The sequence below is a fragment of the Ceratotherium simum genome, chromosome 7, assembly GCF_057802395.1.
Source record: "Ceratotherium simum simum isolate JZ-2026a chromosome 7, ASM5780239v1, whole genome shotgun sequence".
Taxonomy (NCBI): Eukaryota; Metazoa; Chordata; class Mammalia; order Perissodactyla; family Rhinocerotidae; genus Ceratotherium; species Ceratotherium simum.
In genome coordinates this window covers 61,125,525-61,149,109 of record NC_141906.1, presented here as the reverse complement: position 1 = coordinate 61,149,109, position 23,585 = coordinate 61,125,525, and the positions used below count along the sequence as shown (strand labels likewise).

The 23,585-nt window shown below is 40.7% G+C and overlaps 1 protein-coding gene across 1 annotated transcript in view; it reads right to left on the bottom strand.

The window, feature by feature from the left end:
• Nucleotides 1-2,190: 2,190 nt before the first annotated feature.
• LOC101390139 (von Willebrand factor A domain-containing protein 5A-like) overlaps nt 2,191-23,585 on the bottom strand; it is a 160,015-nt gene continuing 138,620 nt past the window's right edge. The window contains exons 5-6 of the mRNA XM_087433667.1: nt 13,904-14,041; nt 2,191-2,589 (exon numbers count right to left, since the gene is read on the bottom strand). Of these exons, the coding sequence (XP_087289793.1) occupies nt 2,578-2,589; nt 13,904-14,041 (150 nt within the window). The 3' untranslated portion in view covers nt 2,191-2,577. The remainder of the gene's footprint in view (nt 2,590-13,903; nt 14,042-23,585) is intronic.

Here is a 23,585-nt window from a genome sequence, read left to right as displayed (position 1 = left end):
GCTTCAGATGTGGCACTAGGTTCATGAAGGCTGCAAGATGAATGGCATGGCCTCAAGCAGAGCGCATCTTGTGGGTGAGAGACGCAGCTAAAGTGAAACAGAGTAGAGTAATTTTTGTAACAGAGGCACGCAATGTGGGACCCTGTGGGAAGCAGGAGCTGATGGCTGATACTTGCTAGGGGATCAGCAAGGCTGAGCAAAGTGGTTTGCGCACGCGTGAGGCTCCAAAGGCTGGGCAGGGCGTCGTTCACCTATGTAGCACAGTGGCTGTGAACTCAGACTCTGGCATCAGCCAATTGGGTTCAAATCCTCCTCAGTCCACTGACTAGCTGTGGGACCTTGGACCTGACATTGCTGAGCCTCAATTTCCCCATTTAGAAAACTGAAATCATAATAGTATCTACCTCACAGGTTACAAGCTGGTCACAACAACTGGTACAGAGCAAGGATTCAATAAATGGTGGCCCTTGTGGTGGTGGTTGCCCAATAAGGGAAAATGATGGAGCAGAGTCCAGGCTGAGAAGGCAGTGAGGACAAAGGCAGAGAGGCAGGGGATTGTGTGTTACGACTGAGAGCAGCAAATGTGGTTTGCTTGGAGCCCAGTGCCTATCAGATGACTTGCGAGCAGCAAATTGGAATGACTTGGAGGCCAGGCTCAGGAGTTTGGGAGGCAGTGGGTGGACATTAAGATATCCTATGCAGAGGAATAACACGATTGGAGCTGAGTGTTAGTTAGGACGAACACTGGCTGCAGTGGAGAGGAAGCACAGCCCAGGGGAGATACGATGGTGGACACAGTGGAGTCAGGACAGGGAGGCCCAGTGGTTAAGAGCTCAGGCTTTAAGCCTAAGAGTCGGACAGACCTGGTTTCAATTCTTGCCTCTGTCCCTGACTATTTATATCACTTTGGAAAATTTACTCAAACTTTCCAAGACATATTCTTTAAAATAATGATGGGAACAGTACTTACCTCATGGAATTGTTGTGAAGAACAAATGAGAAAATGCATGTTAAAGAGTTTATTTTTTTACTGGACATGTAGCAAAACACTCAATTTTTAGTTATTACTATTATAATCTTGGGGAACAATGAAGAGGTTATTTCTCCCAAGGCTGGATCTTTCCTGATTCCCAGCACACTTTCATCTCAGATGTGGCAGAAAGGGCTTATCCAGTAAAGACTCCACAGACAAAGGCATCCAGCACTCGTAGGGTCTAGAAATAAGGCCCCGACAGCTCTACCTCCCTTTCTGCCAGTATCTCTCCCCATTTAGCAGTACCCCCACTTAGTATTTGTTGTTCTTTGTGGTTTCTGTTACTCTGGGTATTGGCAGGGCCACAGCAAATGGAAGCCCACACTTGGCTGTAAATATGGCTTCGAAGTGGCCGTCATCACATCAGTACCTGTTTCCTGTTGAGCACATTATCTGAGTAGCAGTCAATCCTCTCCACGAACAAAGGCTAAATACTTGGGCTTGTTGCTAAAAATGAGCAAAATCTCTTTGATATTTGTAATGTAATTCCAAGACAGGGAAAAAAAGCATTTCGAATGGAAAGTGAATTGTAAACTAAAAAATGAGGACTCATTTCTTCTTTTTTGAAATCTGGGCTCACAGTGGTTGATTCTTATTTGGAAATACTGAAGAAGAATTGAGAAGAAAAAAAAAATTTTTAAAGAGGTATTTCAGAACACGGGCCAGGTCATTCATTCCATCATTTGTTAACGTTGTTCTATTGATCTGAGGAAAGATTTACTTCAATTGTACTTTTCTTTCAATTTCATCTTTGAAATTAATAAAAACCCCTCTCCCCGCACAATCTACCCTCCTCAAATCCTTTGGATGTTAAAAAGACACAAGGTAACATCCCCCTCAATTTTTTTGACACATGACATATGACAGTTGTCTAATGGTTACTAATTTCTTTGCAATTCATGTTGGTGATGACGATTATGATAAACATTTATATGGTACTCACTATATAACAGGCATGGCTCTCAGAATTTTGTTTTATTAACTCATTTGATCTTTACATCCCTATGGATGAGGTAATATTGTTACTCTATTTTGCAGATGAGGAAACTGAGGCACAGGGACGTTAAACAATTTGGCCAAGGTCACACAGCTAGGAAGATATGGAGTTAGGATTCAATCTCAGACAATCTGTCAATCATACATCTTTAACCACAGATGATAATCAAACCCATTTGTATTCTTGTGGTTTTATGTTGCTAGCATGTTAGCTTACAACCTAAATTGAGATTTATGATCACCTCTATAATAGTTTTATTAAAATTTCACAAGATATGAAGACAAACTGGCATGTCATATAAACACTGCGGAATATTTCCAGTCTCTAAAATTACCTTAGCCTATGTTGCAGAGAGGCTGAGGCCCTTTATGAGAATGATGGATGCCATCTTCACGTTCCTGGCCTTTTAAGTTCTTTTTAACTTCTCGGTGACTTTTCCTTTCCTCATGGCTCCTCAAATTTCCTTCTTTTTTATATTTTCTCACCTATTTCTTCTTTTGTTCTCTAGTCAACTTGTTTTCCTATTGCTATTGTGCTGTAGTACAAATTAACTTGCTTCCTAGAAAAGAAGAAATAAATTTACTTCTTTAGGAATCATTCTTCTATATTTGGGAGTGTGTGTCAAAGGTATCAACAATATTTAAACTGATTCTGACACCTGTTCCGATGTGTGGGTTCTTTCTTCACACCAGGCAATTCTCCGACACCAGCATGGTGTCCTACAATTCAACTTAATTCTGACATTATCTACCTGTAGATAGCATCAGATTCCACAGGTTAAGGGCTCAGTGCCACAAGACTGTCCCCACTTCAGATGCCAATTGCAAGTCCAGGTGGTTAACCGTGCTTCTGACCGACTAGCTATAAATCAGAGGTTCCCACAACCTCCTCCTTGGGTTCGGTTAATTTGCTAGAGCAGCTCATAGAGCTCAGGAAACCAGTTTATGCTCTAGATTACTGGTTTACTACAAAGGATATTAAAGGATATGAATCAGCAGCCCGATGAAGAGACATATAGGGCAAGGTCCCAAACACAGGAGCTTCTGTCCCCATGGAGTTGAGGATTTTGGAGCCCCGCATGGCAGCACCTTGATGTGTTCTTGTTCACCAGCCTGGAAGCTCTCGGAACCCATCCTTTTGAATTTTTAGGAAGGCTTCATTATATAGACAAGGTTGATTATATCATGGCCCATTGGTGTTAATTAAGCTCAATCTCCAGCCCTTCTCCTCTCTCCAGAAGTTGGAGAAGGGCTGAAAGCCTCAACCCTCTAATCACAGGTTGGTTCCCCTGGCAACCAGCCCACATCCTTTGGTTACCTAGAGGCTTTCCAAAAGTCACCTCATTAACATAACAAAAGACACCTTTAGGGCTCTCTTCAGTTAGTGAGGATTCTAGGAGCTGGGAAGAAGACCAACTATATATTTATTATAAATTGCAATAGACACTTGTTTATTATTTTTTGCTACAGTGTACACATACAAACTAGTGAACCTATTAGTGGAAATTTTCTTAATGAAAAAAGAGGGAGAGTTTTTTGCATTGCCTGATCTCTTATTAATTTATCTTTTCTTTTTATTAAAAAGAATTAGCCACATGTATTCATTTGCTAGGGCTGCCATAAGAAAGTACTACAGAATGACTGGCTTAAACAACAGAAATTTATTTCCTCACTGGAAGTCCGAGATCATGGTGTCACCAAGGTTGACTTCTTCTGAGGGCCATGAGGGAAGGATCTGTTCCAGGCCTCTATCATTAGCTTGGAGATGGCCATCTTCTCCCTGTGTCTTCACATCACCTTCCTTCTGTGTGTGTCTGTGTCCAAATTTCCTCTTCTTCTAAGGACATCAGTCGTATTGAATTAGAGCCCATCCTAATAAGCTCATTTTAACTTAATTACCTCTGTAAAGACCCTGTCTCCAAATACGGTCACATTCTGGGATACTGGGAGTTAGGACTTCAACATTTGAACGTTTTGGGGGGATCATAATTCAGTCCATAACACCATACAAAATAAAGATTGTCCAGTTGATTTACTTCTATCCTAAAAACAAGAATACTTATGGGGAGATTTTTTTTCCCACTGGCACTGGCAGAGTATACAAAAGAAATGATTACAAGTATAGACCATGCTGTGTTTCTGGAAATCATCACAATGTCACCAGAGTGTCTTAAGGTTACATTTCTTCCCCCCAATAAAGACAGTGTTACAACTGGGGATTGCATTTCTGACAGAATATTTTCAGTACTAAGTTTTTACTCCATTTTCTCGATCTGGGATAAGGTCCTACTTAGATTTTACCTTTTCTATGTCTTCTCTTAACTGTTTCTTTTGTGCTTTCTGATTTTTTGGATCACACTGACATCTGAGTGCTTTTTACTGACCCTCCCTTTCCTCATTTGCAAAACAGTGATGATAATGAACTTCTCAAAGGGTTGTGGAGGGTTACATGATATTAACTATGGGAAAGTCTTTTTCTTAACTGTATATAAATAGATTTGCTCCCTGATGAAATTGTGACCTCATAGGGAACAGGGAATGCATTCAATTCCCGGTAGATAAAAGTAGGCACTAAAATAAATGTTTATTTGATAAACAAATCAGTTCTATGATAAAGTGTATTACATTTTATTATAAATTATAAAATCATCTAGTTTCAGCAAGATGCAAGATCCAAGGAAGAATATCAATCTGGGAGTAGGCTGAAGATGACTTTGGAAGTAAAGTGTTGTAAAATGACAGGATTATCAGATACAGAGCTGGGTCGTTCAGGAAAATGTGTTTCCAATCAATCTAGCAAAGAGAAAGTATTTTGGGTTGAATTGTATCCCCCCAAAATTCACGTGTTGGACTTCTAACCCCCAGAACCTCAGAATGTGACTATTTGGAAATGGTGTCACTGCAGATATAAACAGTTAAGATGAGGTCATACTGGAGTACAGTAGGTCCTCAATCCAATATGACTGATGTCCTTATAAAAAGGGGAAATTTGGACACAAGGCAAGCGTGCTGAGAGAAAGTGATGTCAACATGAAGGCAGAGATACTGATACTTTTACAAGCCAAGGAATGCCAAAGATTGGCAGCAAATAACCAGAAGCTAGGAGAACAGATTCTTCCTTAAGTCTTTAGGAGGAACCAACCCTACCAGCACCTTGATCATGGACTCGTGGCCTCCAGAACTGAGATAATAAATTTCTTTCATTTAAGCCACCTAGTTTGTGGTACTTGGTTGTGGCACCCCTAGGAAACTCATACAATAGGGCTGGCAGCAATAAAGGCCAGTTGCATAGGGTACAAGTCGAGGCTTTCCCATCAGTGTCAGTGTTTCAGCATAAGGGATGGGGACACCAAGATATCTGAAAAGAAGGTGAGAATGGGAGACTGGGAGACTGGAGAATGGGAGACATGAGACAACTCTTGAGGATTTCAGCCCTTCAGGGTGGAGGACTCAAGACTATCTGACAGACATAAGAACCAACTATAAACTTTTTGGCAGGATCCTATTGAGTTCAGAGAGCTGGGGCAAGAATGGATAACAGGGTTGAATTAAGAGGGTTGTTTGCCCATTATGAACAATGGAGGTTGGGATGGAAACTGAAGAGATATATCAATGAGGACAGATTAAATTTTATGTTATGTGTCACAACAAACAGCCCCCCAAATCTTAGTGGTTTATAACAACGTAAGTTTATTTTGTGCTTGGGCCATGTGTCCAACATGGGTTGGCAGGAATCTCTGCTCATCAGGGTATCAGGATGATGAGTTCTCCATTTCAAAAGATGTTTGCATAGTCACCACAGCAAGAAAGCATGATACACAGCAAAAAACATACCAGCTCTTAAGACATATACCTGCAAGTGGCACATGTTACTCCCCCTCACATTGCACTGACCAAGGGAAAACTTCAAGGAATGCAATCCTACCAGATCCCTAGAAAGTGGAGAGCCAGCATCATTTGGAGAACAGCACTAACAGCTGCCCCAGGATCTTAAGAACCACACAGTCCAGGCTTTAGTTTTATTGACTAGGAAAGTGAAATCCAGAGATGTGAATTTTGCCAACAAAGCCACTATTAAGTGGCAGATCCGGAAACCCTGATGCTGTGCTCTTTCTGCTATGTCCTGCTATGTTCTGCTCCTTCACAAGAGTTCCATCAATTCTAGTACAGTTATATAGAACATGTTGATTATACAAAGGGCCTCACTGTTCTATAAAATGTACATGACACATGTAAAACAATTCTTGATTGTAAAACAATAAGATTTACTTATGATAAATGTGTTAGTGTTCTATAATTTAATAGCCATCCAATAATAATTCTCTAGTGCCCCCTACCCCCTCCAATTTAGAAGGGCTATTCAGGGATATTTTAAAATTTCTAGATCTACCACATTTTTATCATCTTTGTATCTCCAGCTTCTAGAACTGCTACATTGCATTCTTGAATAAATGAAGATAATTGGCTTAAAGCTCACTAGAGGAGTTTGTTGACACAAATAATCCATAGTCAATCTATAAATCAAAATTGAGGTGAGTTTAATATGAGCCAGATCTGAGGACTAGCCTGGGGACTTCCCTCCTCAAAGAAGGAAGAGCACCAAAGAAGTGAGGTGTACAGAGTGGTTATATACTGTCTTGGAACAAAGAGCATGCATCACATATGATAGGAATGTCCCTTTTACAATTGTCATGAGATGCTTTGCTGGCACAGCAGGTCGCTGGTCACAAGGTGAGCACAGTGGGTCAGTAATGAATCCTTAGTTTCCAGGAAGAGACGCTTATCCTTAAAGAAAGGCTGATATGGGGGAAAGCTACATCCCTATCTTTAGGGGCATCATTCTTGTCTTGGGGACATAGTAAATATTTAAAGCAGATATACAGTGCATGCTCAACCGGCCATGTCAGGCCCCGTAGGGAAAAAAGGTCAGGCCGAATTAGTTTTAAACCAAATGGGTTCCTCATACACTCCAATATATCCTACTGCTTTTCATTTAATTACCAAGTTTAAACCAACATTAAAAAAAAAAATTCTTATTCAATAAATTTCTGGACAGTAAAGAGTTAACTCAGTGGGCTGGAAGAATTAAGTCCTATAGATGACTCTACTGGTAAAGAGCATCTCCTGGGTTCCTCCCTATGTGTCTTTTACCTTTTCTGACTTTAATCTGTATCCTTTCACTGTAGTAAACCATAAACATGAGTATACTCGCTTTTTTGAGTTCTGTGAGTCCTTCTAGCAAATCATTGAACTTGAGGGTGGTCTTGGGGACCCCCAAAAAAGCTTCCAAGTAATAAGAAGAGGCATTCAAAATAATTCCATAGATGAATCTTTTGAAACTAGCTATCAGGAAAACAGAAAGGACGCTGGAGAGATGCCGTGAGTGGGTACCAACCTGATATAACTTGTAGAGGGCCAGACCAGGGTGGTCTGGGATTTGACAGGGGACATTAGATGTACATTAATGTAGACGTAGATAAACAATCAGTATAAGCGGTTTACTAATGATGTAGCTGAAGGTTATTTGGTGGTTAATGCCCACTACAGGAAAGAATCACAGCACATCTCCAAATTGGGCCTAAAAGAGTACTTTTAACCAAGGGTAATTATTTGCTTATTTGCTAAACCACTGTCTTTTCTAATTATTCTGTTAAAAAAAAAGTTATTAGAGACTTGCTCCAGGTTATAAAACAGAAGACTTGTGAAAAGCAAATGTGCCATGTTTGTGAAAGTGCAAATGTATTTGCAGTTAACAATTGGCAGTAATTAAGGTTGCTATTTTCTCAAACAATTGGTTGCTTTTGGGAAAGAGAAGTAGAAACATCACCAGGTTTAATGAATTTGCCAACTGTTCTTACTGCATATTTGGATTTGTATGTCTCTATATAATCAATCAATGAATAAAAATAAACATTGAATTGAAAAAAAGCCCACTAACTACTTTTATAGATTTTTTAAAAAATATACGTTATTGTTGGTGCAAATATTTCCCTTCTTGATTGGAGAACGTCTCAAGTGCCAGTTTGTACACACACTGGTTTTGCAGACAGTCACTTTGCTATTTGAACCTTGAACTCTTCATTCATATTAAATGAGGTAATATGTTAAATTGCTTTGGCTACTGTAAAGTGTTACACAAAAGTAAGCATTGCTAGTCATTCTTACGGGCAGTGGCCCACAGTATTCTGGGTACAGCTTCTTATGTATCATACTTTTTCTATCTCAAGCAGCTCTTTTTGGTAAATGGGAGTGTCATAACTTTGGGTTTGACTGGATGTGGTCTGGTTGACAAGAGCAGGCTGGGGCAGACAGGAAGGGCTGAGGCTTGGAAAAAGATCTGTCCGTGAGGGTGGGGAAGCCCAGAGGTGAGGGGAATAACATGTCAGGAAAATATTTGGTCAGATAGAATACACAATCCATGGGTATAGCTGAGTGATGGAATATCTGGAAACATGTAGACTATGAGGACAGGCAGTATAGGATCATGCAGCACAGTAAAGAGGTTATGAGCATGCTGTGGGGTTACAAAGACAGATTTGCATTTCAGCCTTACCAATCAAAGGGCTGTATGGTTTGGGGTATTGGGGCAGTAAAAATCCCCTTTCTACCCTTCTTGTGGTCTTAAGGCTGGACTAATAATAAAATTGACATAAGATCAGATTAACAGCAGAAAAACCCACTTTAATATGTACGTATTGGAGATCATAGAGAAATGATGCTTGGAGAGTGAACAAAGCAAGCAGTATATATATCTCTTACATAAAGAAACAATAAATTTGTGAGGAATGACAGAATAAAGAAACTTAGATTTGAGGTACATAATTAGCAAGGAATTTAAGCAGAATTTAGACTTGAGGTAGTAAATTAGCAATGTTTATGAAGGCTTCTTGGCCCTGAATTCCCTAGCTATGGTAATAAAGATGCAGGGAGAGCATCTTTCACAGGGGAGATTTATTTCCTGCTTTTAGAGGCAATAGAGACAGGAGAGTCAGAATGCCCTTTCTGCTTCTCAAGTAACTTTAATTCAAAATAATCAATATGCTATTATGGGATATTTTAGGGTAGCCTGCCCTGGGCCCCAACAGTTGTAAATTAAAATCTGTAAGCCTGAATTTTCTCCAATATAAAATGGGACAATAACAACCTCCTAAAGGGGTTATTGTTGAGGTAAACTTAGACAACATATGTAAGGCATTAACATAGTGCCTGACAAATAGTAAGTGCTGATTAACTGTTAGCTTATAAATATTTAGGACTGCTATTTTCAAGTCAGAATCAGTTGGTTTCAGCTGTGTGGAGAGGGTCACTTCTGCTGCTTAGGACCAGGCAAGTCATCATAGGGAGGAGGAGAAGATAGCTCAGCCCGACCTGCAGACCACCTGTTACCATGTGAAGGAGGATGCACATAGCCTGGGCGGAGGAGACACATTTGCTATTTGTCCTGCTGCTGTGGGAGGTGAATCTTCTTTCAATAGCTGCTGCATCTCACCTTTGCCCCTGGATGAGTCAGCAGAGGTGCTTTAAGGCTTTGCTGAGCATCATCCAATCATCAGCCTCTTTCTCACCAGGCCGGTGTACTTTTATGACACCTGGATCACAGGTGTGTGTGTGTGTGGGGGGGGGTTTGCGACACAGCGAGGTAGAGGTGGTGTGGAAGGAAAAGCCCCAGCATGGACATTTCAGTGGATCTGAACAGAGTGGCAACACACTCTATTATACAGTGTCAGAGGTAACGAGACATTTACAGTGCTGGAGGTCCTCTGACAATGTGTTTCAACACTTCATTTCAGTCAGAATGATCTTAATTATTCTTCACACTGGGGCAAAACAGACCCAGCCATTTGCAGAGGATACATGGGCCATAAAATGCATTAAATGAGCTCAAGGAAAGCACCTCCAGGAAATACACAGCATTTGCATTAGCTCCTCATTCTCAGATCTAGGTAAGAACAGATCCTCTAACTAATGAAGGAGTTGAAGCTGAGTCAGAGTGTCACTTAGGCAGCTAAGTGGGCAGCTCCAAGGCCACACAGTTCATCGTTACCATGGGTGCACCTTACCATGGTAACAATGAACAGCAGAGATGGTGCCTCATGCTGAGGAAGAAGAACTTGGAGAGGTGGAACAGATGGCCTGTTGTCTGTTTCTACTTTGGGCATGACAGATGAGCAACGGATCCAATTATATCGCTGGAAGAGGAGAGCCAGCTAAGACATTTGTGATCACCAGGGCTGGCTGTGGAGCTACGGAGCGGCACCAGGTACACTCATGCAGTACCTGCTCAAGAGTAGCCATGGTAACTACAGACATGCTCCAAGGAGTCATACCCTAGACCACACATCACTTGGGAAAGGAAGTGTGAGGAGGGGAGGGGCTACCACCAAGCCCAGCAGATGGTTCTTATAGTTTGTGCAGATAACGTGGATATGGACATTTTACCTTCATCACAAAAGACAGAATTAAAAACAAAAAAGACTGACTTTTTTTATCCCTTTGTCAAAGAAGAGCTTTGATTAAGAGCTCACTTGTTGATCTTACTTAGCTCAGTGATGCTTCAAGCGTTGCCCATGAATGCTGAGAAGAGAGATGATTATTTCACACTAAAGTAAATGATGAGCATATGTCCTAAAAGAGCTTTCTCTAAAGTTGGTTCTGTAGTACATTACAAGAATAACTCAATAAATTTTCCTTGTCAAATAAATTTGGGTAATCCAAAATTAAACAAGTTTCTTCACTATAGGACTTCACAGTCTTTAATTTGTGACATGAATTATGGCTATCCAAGTGCATCATGTAAAATATGGTATTCCCAAAGCTTATTTGACTAAGGAGCGCTTTCTATCTGGAGTATTTGGCTGAAGAGGGAGCAAGTATATTTTATACCAGTGCTTTGCAAAAATCTCTTTGGAAAAGGTTACTTTGGAGCCTCTTAGGAATAATTAGGATAGAGAGCTGATGACAAAAATCACATAATTTAACATTGTGAAAATGGTTGGGGTTTAACTGTTCTATTTAAGTCCATGACGAGTTCTTTACTTTTACTTTCTCCATGTGTAAGATGAGAATAATAACCCAATTTTGAATTTTTTCATCAAAACCTCCATGCATGTGGCCAATATTGTTCTGGCTTCCTTCCTGCTTCTATTCAGTCTTTCCAGTTATAAGAATGAGCTAGAAGCTGATTCGTGGAAGTTTTCCAAATAGGAGGTACTAAATGAAAATAAAAGTTAACTAATGATTGACATATTGTATACTACATTGTATTTCAGAAGACTTAAATTCCAAGAGCCTTGACATTCTCAAAACTTTGTTGAAAAACACCATAATCTAACAAATAGGGTCCATGCTCTGTTCAATTAAATAGTTAACATATTCATGTCTCAGAAATCTTTTAAAGTCAGACTATAGCACATTCTCAATCAGAAATGTGATAAAGAAGTTCTGCCTCAGAAAGCATATCATGAATAAGGTAGGATTAATGGCTATATAATTCTCCCCATGTATGCTAGGTAAATATTCTCAATTACATATGTTTTCAGACCACTAATAATCAAATCAGCCTAGAAATTCTTCTGCTTTGTTTGAATTCTTATGGCACCAAATTGATAGCAGTCCTCTAGCTCAATATTTAATGAATCTTCTCAGGAAATCTTCACTGATAATGAAAAGGACAATGGAGCCTGCCGTGCAGCAAGCTCACAACTGAAAATATTGCAATTGGGCTTGTTGAACAGGTTCTAAAGAGGAACGTGCTCATTCTGAGGCTGCTAGAATTAAATGTGTTCTTCAGGTGGCCAGGGAGCTTCTGAATCTGCCAATCCCACGCCAGTCTCAGGCCTTAGATGGTTGCCCAGTTAACGCTGGGCAGAGCTATGGTGGCTCAGTTAGGAGATGGATGAGCATGATCAGGTGGAGGGAGGGGATCACGAGCAGAAGCGCCATCTAGTCTGAGGGCTAAGGAACAGAGATCCAGGCTCTGCTCCAAGCTTTGCTGCCCCTTGTCATTCCCTCGGGGAGTGTCTGGGCTCAGAGCTGCAGTCCCTGCCTTCCACATTGCACCTTGTAAATCAAAGGCCAGGGTGGTCTCTGGGCCACTAGGGCTGCTAATGTGCTCTCACACAGTGCACTGAGGGCTGCCCACTCAGGTGACCTCCACAAATCTTGTTAGTTGGAGATGAGTGTGCTGGACAAAGAAGTGTTGTTTTGGGAAAGAAAAATTAATCATCCAAATTAAGTGGGGAGATTCTGGTCTGATGCAATAAAAGCATTATTGAAGGGGAAGGGAGAGGTGATGCAGGGGTGTGAAGAATATTTACATATAGGTGTGACTGTGGTTATAAGCAGGAACTCAAGCTCGATATTTGTTTTTGTTCAGTACTATGAATAATAGATCCTTGAAGTGGTAATATTATAATAATTAAAATGATAATAATAGTAACCATTTATTGAGTATGATGTTCCAGGCACTGTGCTCCAGGTATGTGGGCCTTATGAGCTTTATTTCATTTAATTTTCACTATAAATAGGTACTATTAATGAGGATTATAATCCTCATTTTACTTATTAGGAAACTGAGGCTCAGAAAGGTTGAGTAACTCACTCAAGATCACACAGCTAGTTAACAGTAGAGCTTGGTCTTCTGACTCTAATGATGAGAGCTGTTAATCACAAAGCTGTACTGATAAGTTGTACTATTTGGGATGAGGGGTTAAAATAGATTTTAATGAACATAACACATATTTCTTGCTGTTATGGAGCTTATGCTCAGGAAGGGAAGATAGACAAAGTATTTCACATAGTTAATTAGATGTTTATAGGGATGTCTGGGGCTGGGAACGAGAAGTGCAGGGTGTTGTCAGGGCGTTTCACGGGAGCCCCTGAACAAACCCATATTCTGTCTCCTACATTACTCTGCCTTTGTCCACAGCGGTAGGGACCAGCCTGTCCACAGCTGCACAAATATAACTGGTTAGGAAATTCAGGTTCGTCCCACTCATCCCAAATCTGATTTTATGATTAACACTGATTCTCTGTTCTAGAAGAAGAAAATATATATCATCTTCTGTGGGCTTAATTGCCCACAGGATAAAAAGTACATCTTTTTAACTAATTTATCTCCTTGACCTCTATGTCATTTTGAGCTTCTTAGATGTGGCAAGAAAACAGAGGCACATCTAAAAATCTGATTCCCAGTCTTTTTTGCCCAATTGATTGTGCTTATTCCTTTGGGAGGAGTTGGAGGCAGAGTGTGGGAGTGCAGATCTGGGTGACATTGCTCATTCGGGTTCCAGGGGTTCCAGGTTCAGCAGCCAGATTTGACCTGGAAACCGTGCGGTCACTTGGTGGGTCCCTTCTCTCCTGGGGCGTTTTAGGGATTCTTCCAAAGGGAATGATCCACTCACATTTATCCTCTGAGTTGAACCTTATCATTCTGCTCTTGTCTGTCCTGGCATTGGGAGGGAATGGCTTTGTCTCAGGTCAGATTCAGAAACAGGCCCTGGGACAAAGCGTTCTTTGGGAAACACCTATGGATGGGGGGCAAACAGGATCCAGAAGGGTGAGAGCCCATCAACCCTCAGGCCTGATCCCCGAGGGTTCTGGAGTCTAAATCACACGCAGAGGTGTCCCACCTGGAGGCGAGGGGGCCAGGTTCTTCTAGCCCATGTCAGTCCCCTCACCCTGACAGGAACTAACTCCTGGGAGTCTCCAGGAGCCAAAGAGCTAGAGATGGGTACAACAGCAGCAAGGAGATCTAAGGGGGCCTCTGGTCCAGATTCACAGCAGGAACACTCCAACCACCCCTGAGTCCCAATCCTTCAATGCAGATTGTGGAGGTTTAGAGCACAAAACACCACGTAACATATTTTTACCTACCCGATAACAGCCCAGCAGGCGGAGAATGGGGAACTCAGGTGCTAACAACAGAGGGCTCTCCAGATCCTGTGTTTCCTGCTTCCAGATGGGGAGAAGGTGGTCCCACCAGCGGGAGCGCCTCAGGATGATGGACCATGCCTGGAACGCAAAGCTGTTTTAAAGGGTCCGCCCTTCAGGACAGACATCCTCTTGTATGCAGTCTATAAGGTGTTAAGCGACACTCTATCCCTTAGCGACAAAGTCTTCACATGGGCGGCAGAAAGAGGCAACCAGTTTTACACGTTTTAAACTCACTCGCACAACTAATAGAATTAAGATTCTTCTCGCCTCTGTACATTTCAAACTGCAAATGTTACAATACAGGAAATTCTTATAGTTCCTTAACTTTTCTGTACTTGAATATTTAATTTCTGTCAATATACAATTTAAATAATTGCTTCAAGATGATCTGTTCATGAATATCAGCCTTCCCAGAATGATTTCCTAAACCAATTGCCTGGTGAAACTTTGTAATTCTCTTCCCCAGAGTAAATGATCCCTTTAAAGGAGATTTCTCCACTGAGGCTTGAGAGGTGTGGACGAAAAAAACACAGGGTAGCTGCCTTCTAAGTCCTTTCAGCCTATTTTGTGTCTTTGCTGGAAAATGTATGGTAGGTTCCCTTCTGAAAGGTTGCTGCTGTTTTTTGCTTGGCTTATGTGTCTTCCAGAATCCTGGATGTGACTGTTCTGTGGTTAATGTGTGGAATAACTATTAAGAATGCCATGCTTCACCGACTAATCTCTCCTTCCATTTTTCATGGAGCAATGTCCAATTAATTTCACATTGTATTTTTGATGGCTATAACCAATTGGTTGTTTCAACTCAGAAGTTTTTACCTAGATAGAAATAATTACGGTGAGTAAATGAGACTATATAACCAAAACAGAGAATTGATTTAGCCTTCATATGCATGCTGACACTTCTCATTTTTATGTACCTTCTTTAAATCAATCACAGATTTTTTTTCACAAAAGATGTGCATCCAGAGCCCCGATTTATAGATTTACTGGTTGTTCTACCATGTTGGAAAATTTACCTGATGTGTCTTAAGCCATGATATTTACAATTTATATTACATATGTCATTTGCTAGTGTTCTCCAATTGCAATGATTTTCTGAATTACTTATTTTTTGAGCAAATGAAGACAATTTATGTAAAGAAGTAAATGCCCACCAAGAGGAAGGACTTATGCATCTGCATACAGGCCTCCCTGAGCCTTCTCATGTGTCCATGCCAGGCCAGTGCTTTCCTCCAGTGTAGGAACATCCACCCTGATGGGATGCATTCCCTTATAATGTCTAGGACCCATGGGAAGACAGATCCATAGTTGTTAATTTCAACTCCCAATGAAAGCAGATGTTGGTGATTGGTAAGACAATTTGCAAAATACGCTGACCAAAGACAAGGAGTTTGATTCAAGGGAAGTGGAAATCAATATTGACTTCAAGAAACTATAAATCTTGATATTTCATACAACAAATATATATGTTTATCATTAGTCATTTGAACAGATGAGCCAGAATTACAGTTAACGCCTCCTGGAAAGTAGCCAGATTTCTACTAGCCTGTAGCAAACGATGATCTATGCCAGGTAAGTAGGAGAAAAAAGCTGATTTAATTAATTTTGCCACCAGGGTTTCCCTGACTGAGGAAGGATAAATTGAGAAACAGACTAGTAGGATATTTTCTAATATTTATTTATAAGAATAATTAAAAATACCCTACCATATCTTGTTTACGATTGAGGTTGATTATCTGTCTTCAAGTTGTACAGCCATTAGTCTACTCTGACCATCATCAGATCAGGTCAGTGGACTCACTATCTGACTTCTCCAACTGAATAGTCATGGATCACATGGGCTTGAGAATTGTTAATTAATTTATTAAATGAATAGTTATTTGATGTTCATTATGTGACAGGCTGTTCTAGGTGCCAGGGACACGATGATGAACCAAATGGACAAAGTCACTGCTCGCACAGAACTTACTCTCTAGTCCTTACAATAAACAAGAAACAAGGAAACATACATATGTCATATATTTCCAGGTCAGGATAAGCGCTATGAAGAAAATGAAGCAGAGTAAGGAGACAGAGTGTGATGGAAGGGTATGCTATTTTTAAAACACTGCCAAGAAAGGCTTCTCTGTGGAGGTGACCTTTGAGTAGAAACTTTAAGTGACATAACCTGTATGATTACATAAAGCATGTAAATCTATATTAATTTGAAAAGATGTAACCTACATGAATATTTGGGGGCATAGAGAATACAAGTGTAAAGCCCTGAAATGTACATGGACTTATTTTGGGGTGCTGTGTCTAGTTTACTTCTTTCATTGGCATGAGCTCAGAGGAGATAGCTAAATATTATCCAGATTGGGGATAAGAGAATAGGAGTGGAAAGTAAGGCAAGATTTTAGTGCTAAAACCAACAAAGAGATTCCAGAAGCAGGGTCCTGATGGGGCCAAAGTCTGAGCTGGTTAGACAGTCCCAAAGCAGGCTGTCAAATTTAACAGATCCAATGGCAAAGGAGGGGCGGGCAATGTAAGGAGCCAGAGCTAGAGGGAAGCCCATGGATGGAGCGCTGATATAGACTAACAGGGTATTAATAAGGGGGTGGGTGAATAAGGAACATTTCCTGAGCCAAAGGCTGATATCCATGGTTACTTTTCTTAAGGCCTGTATGTCTGTTTCACAGGTGTGCCGGGTTCATTGTAAAGGTTGGAAGGGAGGTCACTGGGGTCAGGCAGGATGAGATAAAACAACCAGCTGAATCCCAGAAGGATCAGCTCTAGTTTGGAGCTCTCCCCACATCCTATAAAATGCTGAGGTCTGGGTATAATGGGAGAGTGTCGGGAATGAAGTACAGTTTCTAGGCTTATCAAGAACAGGCCACTCAGAGTGGAAATGGCCACTTTGTTCCCTGAAGCCCAGAACATAGAGGGGTCAACTGTCCAACCAGATTTACTGCAGGATGCAAGCATTTTTGGCAAACATATTGTTTGCTTGTTTTGACCCAGAGTATAGGGATCTTTCTAGACCTTCTAAACATTGCCCACTCCTTCTCCCTACACACACACACACACACACACACGTAGTCCACAGGCCCTGGGCCTCAGGGCTGTTTTTCCATTCATTCATTCACTCATTCATTCATTCAGTCATTGAATAGCAATTTTGTGGCTGGTCTGAAGATACAAAAACAAGTAACAATTGGTCTCTGACTTTAAGGAACTCCCATCTTCTAATTCCAGGCTAAGCTACTTTCCCCAACTCCCTTTTGATTATCCAAGGAATAGGTTCTTTCCTACTGGACTTCATGGCACCCCTTAGGACTTTGAATCCACATTGCTGTTTTTGCAGCTCTTTTGCTCGCTCTTTGGGCTCTGCCTCAGGAACGCATCGTTTTCTCTTTCTATTCTCAGAGCCAGGCTCCTAGACTTTATCTGAAGTCTATTCTTCCAAGATTTGCTACTCTCTAGTCCCGTATTTTCCTATTAAAGTTGACAATCTCACACTCACTCCATCCATCCTAATGCAGCAACATATAGCCATCTGGAATTGAAAGCATCCCACTCAGCGATTCCCCAAACTCTTGGAACTTCTAGCCCCTATCTCTGCTGCCACTTTAATTCTCAGTCTCGTTTTATCTCAGGAGCATTATGAAGGACTAAGAGAAGGGAAGAGCTGTCTATTCATGCCTGTCCTTCATAGGAAGTAATGCCACCTTCCTCTTCTGGTGGGTTTGAAATTTAATAGAGCAGTTGCTGGGAAAATAATTGTTTGAGCTCTAATTAATTAATCTCATTTAGATTTTCTTATTGCTATTCCTATGCCTGATTCAGCCTCTTTAAACAAGCACATGAAATAGGTCAGAGACAGAAAGTTGAAACAGAAATATAAGATTTTGAGCTCAGAGAAAGTAGGGATGTTCTTTTTTCTCTTTCTTATGGCACCTAGGAGAGAGGAAAATGAAGAGAAATAACACTTATTAAGCACCTCTTGTGTGCCAGATGTTTTACATAAGCTTCCCATGTTGATTAAAAAAGAAGAGAGCATGTTCAAGATGGTCAAGTAATTTACTGAATGTTATACAACTAATAAGTGTTAAGTTGGGATTTAAACCAAGCCCTTTGTGATGCTGGAACTGGTCCTTAATCATTCATCTTGCTTTGACCTGGATCTGGGATTAGCTAGCTGCGTGATCTTGTTCTTGCTGGTCTCAGCTTCAACATTTGGAAAATGAGGAAGTGACAAGATTTGATCCAGGCTCCTGAGAGCACTTCCAGTGAAAACTCATTGGCTTGGCTATTGTCACCTCCATATTATCCACGCTAACATCTGGATGTTGTTTCTTAGGATTTTTTTGAACCCAGGTACATTTAAATAAGAAATGGTTATATACACTCTAACCAGATTCCTGCTGTTTTGTTCTCAATTTTTTGACGATATAAAGCTTCATAGTCCGATTGTTTTGAGCAAACTTTTTTCAGGATGGCACCGGTATGCTTTTGAAGGTGACTTTCTCATCATTCTACCCCTCTGGCTATTTAGGGGATTCTCCTAGCACCTCTGAAAATAGACCTGTGTCCAGTCAGATTCAGAAGAAGAAATAGGTTTGACTATTTGAATAGCAATATGAAATAAAATTGACAGATACTTAATTGACAGATACTTAATTGTGAAACGCCTCTGCTCTACCCAGTGATTTTCTAAAATAAATCAACAGTGCAGATGATCTACAGGTTAAAGAATCGATGGGAAATTAGAAAGATAATGTCTGTCTCAAAAAAGATGACAACACAATTTTCTAATAACTCAGAGCTACCAAAGCACTTTAAAAATTAATGTGAAATCCACCATGGATCATTTTAGATTTTTATGGCCAAGGAACTGCGTTTAACTCGATTGCTCAATTGCATAGCAACATTAGGTTTCAGACCCAGAGAAGGGGAATGAGATGAAATGAGCACTGACCTTTGCTGCTGATGAAAATGAGAATCAGCATCTCTGGGCTCTTGTTTCAGATTGTTCTTAATTGGACAGTATCATAGAAACGACGAGAAATGGGACTTGATATTGATGGAAATGGCTTTAACAGATGGGAGTATTTTGACAGTAATTCCAAGGTTTTCTAATTTGAAGGTGGCTGAATAGTATCTTTATGAACTAATCTCTAGAGGAGACATATACAACAAATGTCTAAAATTGATCTATAAAATTTCACTGTCCTGGGGATCCAATCACATGAAAATTTAGGTCATCTAACTATGCACATGAAAAAGACAGTTGGTCAAGGGTCTAACAGCTTCAGACAGAAATATCAGACAAATCTGAGAATTGTCAGCATCATACAGAAGTCACAAATTGGGCTGTCAAAAGCCAGTCCCCTTCAACAATAATCCTATATATACCAAATACACCTGGATCTACAGGGAGCAGAGAGCCCAGGGAAAAAGTCCTAACAGGGTCAGGCAAGAGCTCCAAGTAAGTTGCATTGGCATGAACAGACGCTGCCGAGGGATTTTAGAATTAAGGTCAGTCGAAAACTGAACCAGACAACCCTGCAAGAAAGTGGCCAAGGAACAGAATGTCTGATGCTCTGTGACCAATCTAGTGTTCAAGGTCCTGCTAATTCCCTTCTGTGAGGCTCAAAGCTCCTACTTTGTTCCGTAATCTATTACATACTACACTGCCCCTCCCACCCCCCCACACTCATAGAACACTCCCCTCCCCTCAACACACACACACACACCAAGATAATAACCAGCCTCTGCCAGGAAAATGGCAGGAAAATGGTCACATTAGCAAGGTAATTGTTTACTTGGCCTCCCTCTCTTTTTATCTTCATGAATGTTCTCTTTCACTCGGGTCCCAGGACCTTGTTGCTTACTGAGCCTCATTCCAAGAAAAGCAAGCACTGGTCTATATCATTATTATCCTTTGACAGAAATTCATTCACTGATATGGGAAGAGATGTGAACTATGCCCTTCTCCATACGCAACACATCTTTCTTTGTGAAGGATGCTTTATCCTGTGGGATGGTTATCTAGAGACCATGAGAGCAACTTAGGAGGGCCAAGACCTGAGGAAGCGGATCTTCCCTCTGGGGAAGGCAGGCATAGGGAAAAGGGGTACAGTGCAAATGAAAAAGTCTTCCAGGTGGGACATGGAAGCCAACAGGTACAGTAAGGAGTAGGGAGGTTGAATAGGTGTGTAGGGGATAGGGATAGGGAACCCAAGGTTAGACAGTGTAAACTAATGTGGGTTTGAATACTAGCTCCAATACTTGCTAGAATATATGAAATATGGGAAATATTGTGCTTGCCCTAAATTCATTCTATACCTGAAGATGCCCTAAAAATAAATATTTTAGTTATTTTAGGCTATTGAAAGGGATAATCTACCTGTTATCACTGAGCACGGATCTCAAACATTAACCATGACCTCTCTCTCAATGTATTCTCTCCCCTTATCTATGTCTTCACTACTCTATATTCTTCCCTCTGATTCATCACTGCTACCACCACCGCTGCCACCTCAATCTCCACATTGTGGTGATTGCCGGACAGCCAACCTATAGCATCGTGGCTCAAAATTTCAGCAATCACAAACTGCCTGGTGGCCAGACATCCAGCAGAGTTAGGGAGCAGGGTATAGTTGCTTTAGAACCCATCTGGTATGAGGATTTTGGAGAGGACTGGTGAGATGACAGTAAGTGAAAGAGCAAAATACCTTCAGAGCTGGGGCTCAAAGGAGTAGTTCAGAAGGGGGTGATAATAGAATGCACTATTTTTCAAAAAATTTGCTGCTCTCCTTGGGAAAGCATTATATTCCCTGCCCTGCTGCCTAGTCATGAAACTTCTATTGGCCAATGAAATGAGTGGAAGTAGTTGGTGTCACTTCTGAGAAGAAACTCTAGGGGCTACCATGTGGCAATCCATGTTTTCTCTCTGTTCTATCTGCTACAATTACCAGTACTGATTCAGAATAGAGACTACTTCATCCACCTGCTTCCCAGAGCAAAGACAACAGGGAGTCGAACCACACAGCAGACCTATCTATCTATCTATCTATGAATAAACTTCTGTTATTGTAAGCCACTATGATTTGGGGGTTGTTATCTTACCTCACCCTAGCCTAACCTATTACAGCCATGTGCACTTAACAACGTTTTGGTCAATGATGGACTGCTTATCTGATGGTGGTCCCGTAAGATTAGTACCATATATCCTAGGTGTGTAGTAGGCTATACCATCTAGGTTTGTGTAAGTTTTTTAGGGGAGGAAGAAATTTTCCTCTACCCTTCAACATTCTTCTGGCTGATCTAAGAATTAAATTGACATAAGACAAATTAACAGGAGAAGAACAAACAAAAGTTTAATAAAATGTATACATGGGAGAAACCCAGGAAAACTGAGTAACTCACCAAAATGGCTGAAGCCCTCACCTTAAGTATCACCCTCAGCTAAAGACAAAAGAAGATGTTGGGGGCAGGGAGAGTCAGGGACTTCAAAGGGAAGGAAGGCAATTCCCAGGTAGGTGAAAAGGAGCAAATGTTTGGAAAACAAGTGTTTGGCCACACAGAAACAGAAGAACACAGAGGGGAGCCCAACAAACAGGCTTTTATAGATTCCTCCTTGTCTACCACCTGGTTCATGTTATGCTGAGGTGATAGGTTGCTTCCTGAGACAGGTTTTTCTATCTGAATTCTTTTAGGCAATTAAGGGGGAAGTAACAAGAAAAACTTTCTGAGTCTTTTGTGTTTTAAAGGTAATCAGCCTAAAATAATCCTCACATTAAACCGACACATTTTGGGGTGGCAAATTTTGTTCCCCTTCAGTACACTCTATGATGTCTGTACAATGACGAAATTGCCTAACGACACATTTCTCAGAACATATCCCCATCATTAAGCAACACATGACTGTATACTATTACAAGACAGTGCCAGGAACAAGGTAATTCTAGCCATTGCTGAATAATATTTAGGGTGCATATGTGTGTGTGTTTTCAAATGTGTGAAGTAGAACAATGCACAGGAAAAAAGGTCAACAGTAACAAAGAAGACAAATGCTGGAGAAATAATCAAGTAGAAATAGAAAAAATTAAAAATTTAATTTGGTTTGGCTGTAACAGTAATACTGATAACAGTCATTTTGTGAACTGCTTACCATTTGAAACTAATTTGTATGCAGTATAATAGAAATTATGCATAGCATTAAAATATGCACCTGATTGACTCTATTGCAGGCTTTGATGACAACAATAACCTCTATACGTGTATATTCAATCTTTGTAATTTGTTGTTCATGTAACAATTTAAAATAATCTGTGAAAACATTCCTATTAAAAGGGTCAAATTAGGAAGCATGCTGTGAGTGAGTGTATAGAACAGAAGGAAGATGTGCACCCGAGAAAAATGAGAATCTGAGTAAATGAGTAGGTTCAGTCTGACCCTTGCCCAAATCATGTAAACATTTATTTATTGCATTGCATTCCCTCTAAGCTCAGTAACAGCCCCCTTATCACTCTAGTCAATCTCATCTATACTCATGGCTTTGACTACAAGAGCTTGATTAACAACTTCAAAAATTATACCTCCAACCCGTATAGCTTCTGTGAGCTCTGTAGATATATAGCCAACTTCCTATTCATCATTTCCGCTTGGATGTCTCCAGGCACCCCAACCTCAACGTGTTCAAGATCACATTCATGGTCTTCCTCAAAAGCTGGCTCTCTTCCACCCCTTTCACTTTCCTAGTCCTAATTCAGCTTCAACTACTGTTGATTTTACTCTCTAGATATTTTTATTCTATTCCCTTATTTATAGCTATGTTTTTGCCACCCTAATCCAAGTTATCATGATCTCCAGTCTGAAAGAGCCTAACTAGTCTCCTTACATCTACAACGTTCCTTCCAATTCATTGACCACATTGCACTTAGGGTGATTTGTATTAAAGTAAAAATCTGATTATTTGACCTAATTCTTTAAAATCCCTAAGTTGTTTCCCATTGCTCTTATGGTAAAGACCAAAATGGTTAACATGCTATAAATCTCCCTGAAGTGGCTATCTGTTACATCTCCTCCCTCTCTCTCCCTCTCTTCCCCTCTTTACTTTCATAAATGCCTCTCCTCTATCTGGTGGGTTATCTGTCACTTAGCTCCATCTTCCCTACACTGGAGGAGCATGTGACCCAACTCGGCACATCAGAGTACTCCAGTGATCAGTTCAGAGTTGGACATTATATCCAAAGTATGGGTCAGTGCCTATTTTGGCAATTACTACAAATCCTAGGAGACGGAGGACTTCTCATCTTTGAGGTAAGAGGTCTTCGGTCTGCCTCTATGGCCAGTCTTTTCTACCATGTGGCGAAAGCCTGCCTGAGAATGGAGCTAATGCAGAGGAAAAGTGAGTCAAGAGATGAAGAAAAGAGACAGATGACTGGTGACGTTTGTTTGGGCCGGTACTGGGAGCCAATGCCAGATCTTGGACTTTCTGTTCACATGAGTCAGTATACTCCTGTTTGATTTAGGCTAATGTAAATTGAGTTAATACCATAACTAAAAGATTCCTTCTTATTCTTTGTTCTATAGCCATATTACCTCCCTCACCTCACACCAAGTTAATTCCTTCAGA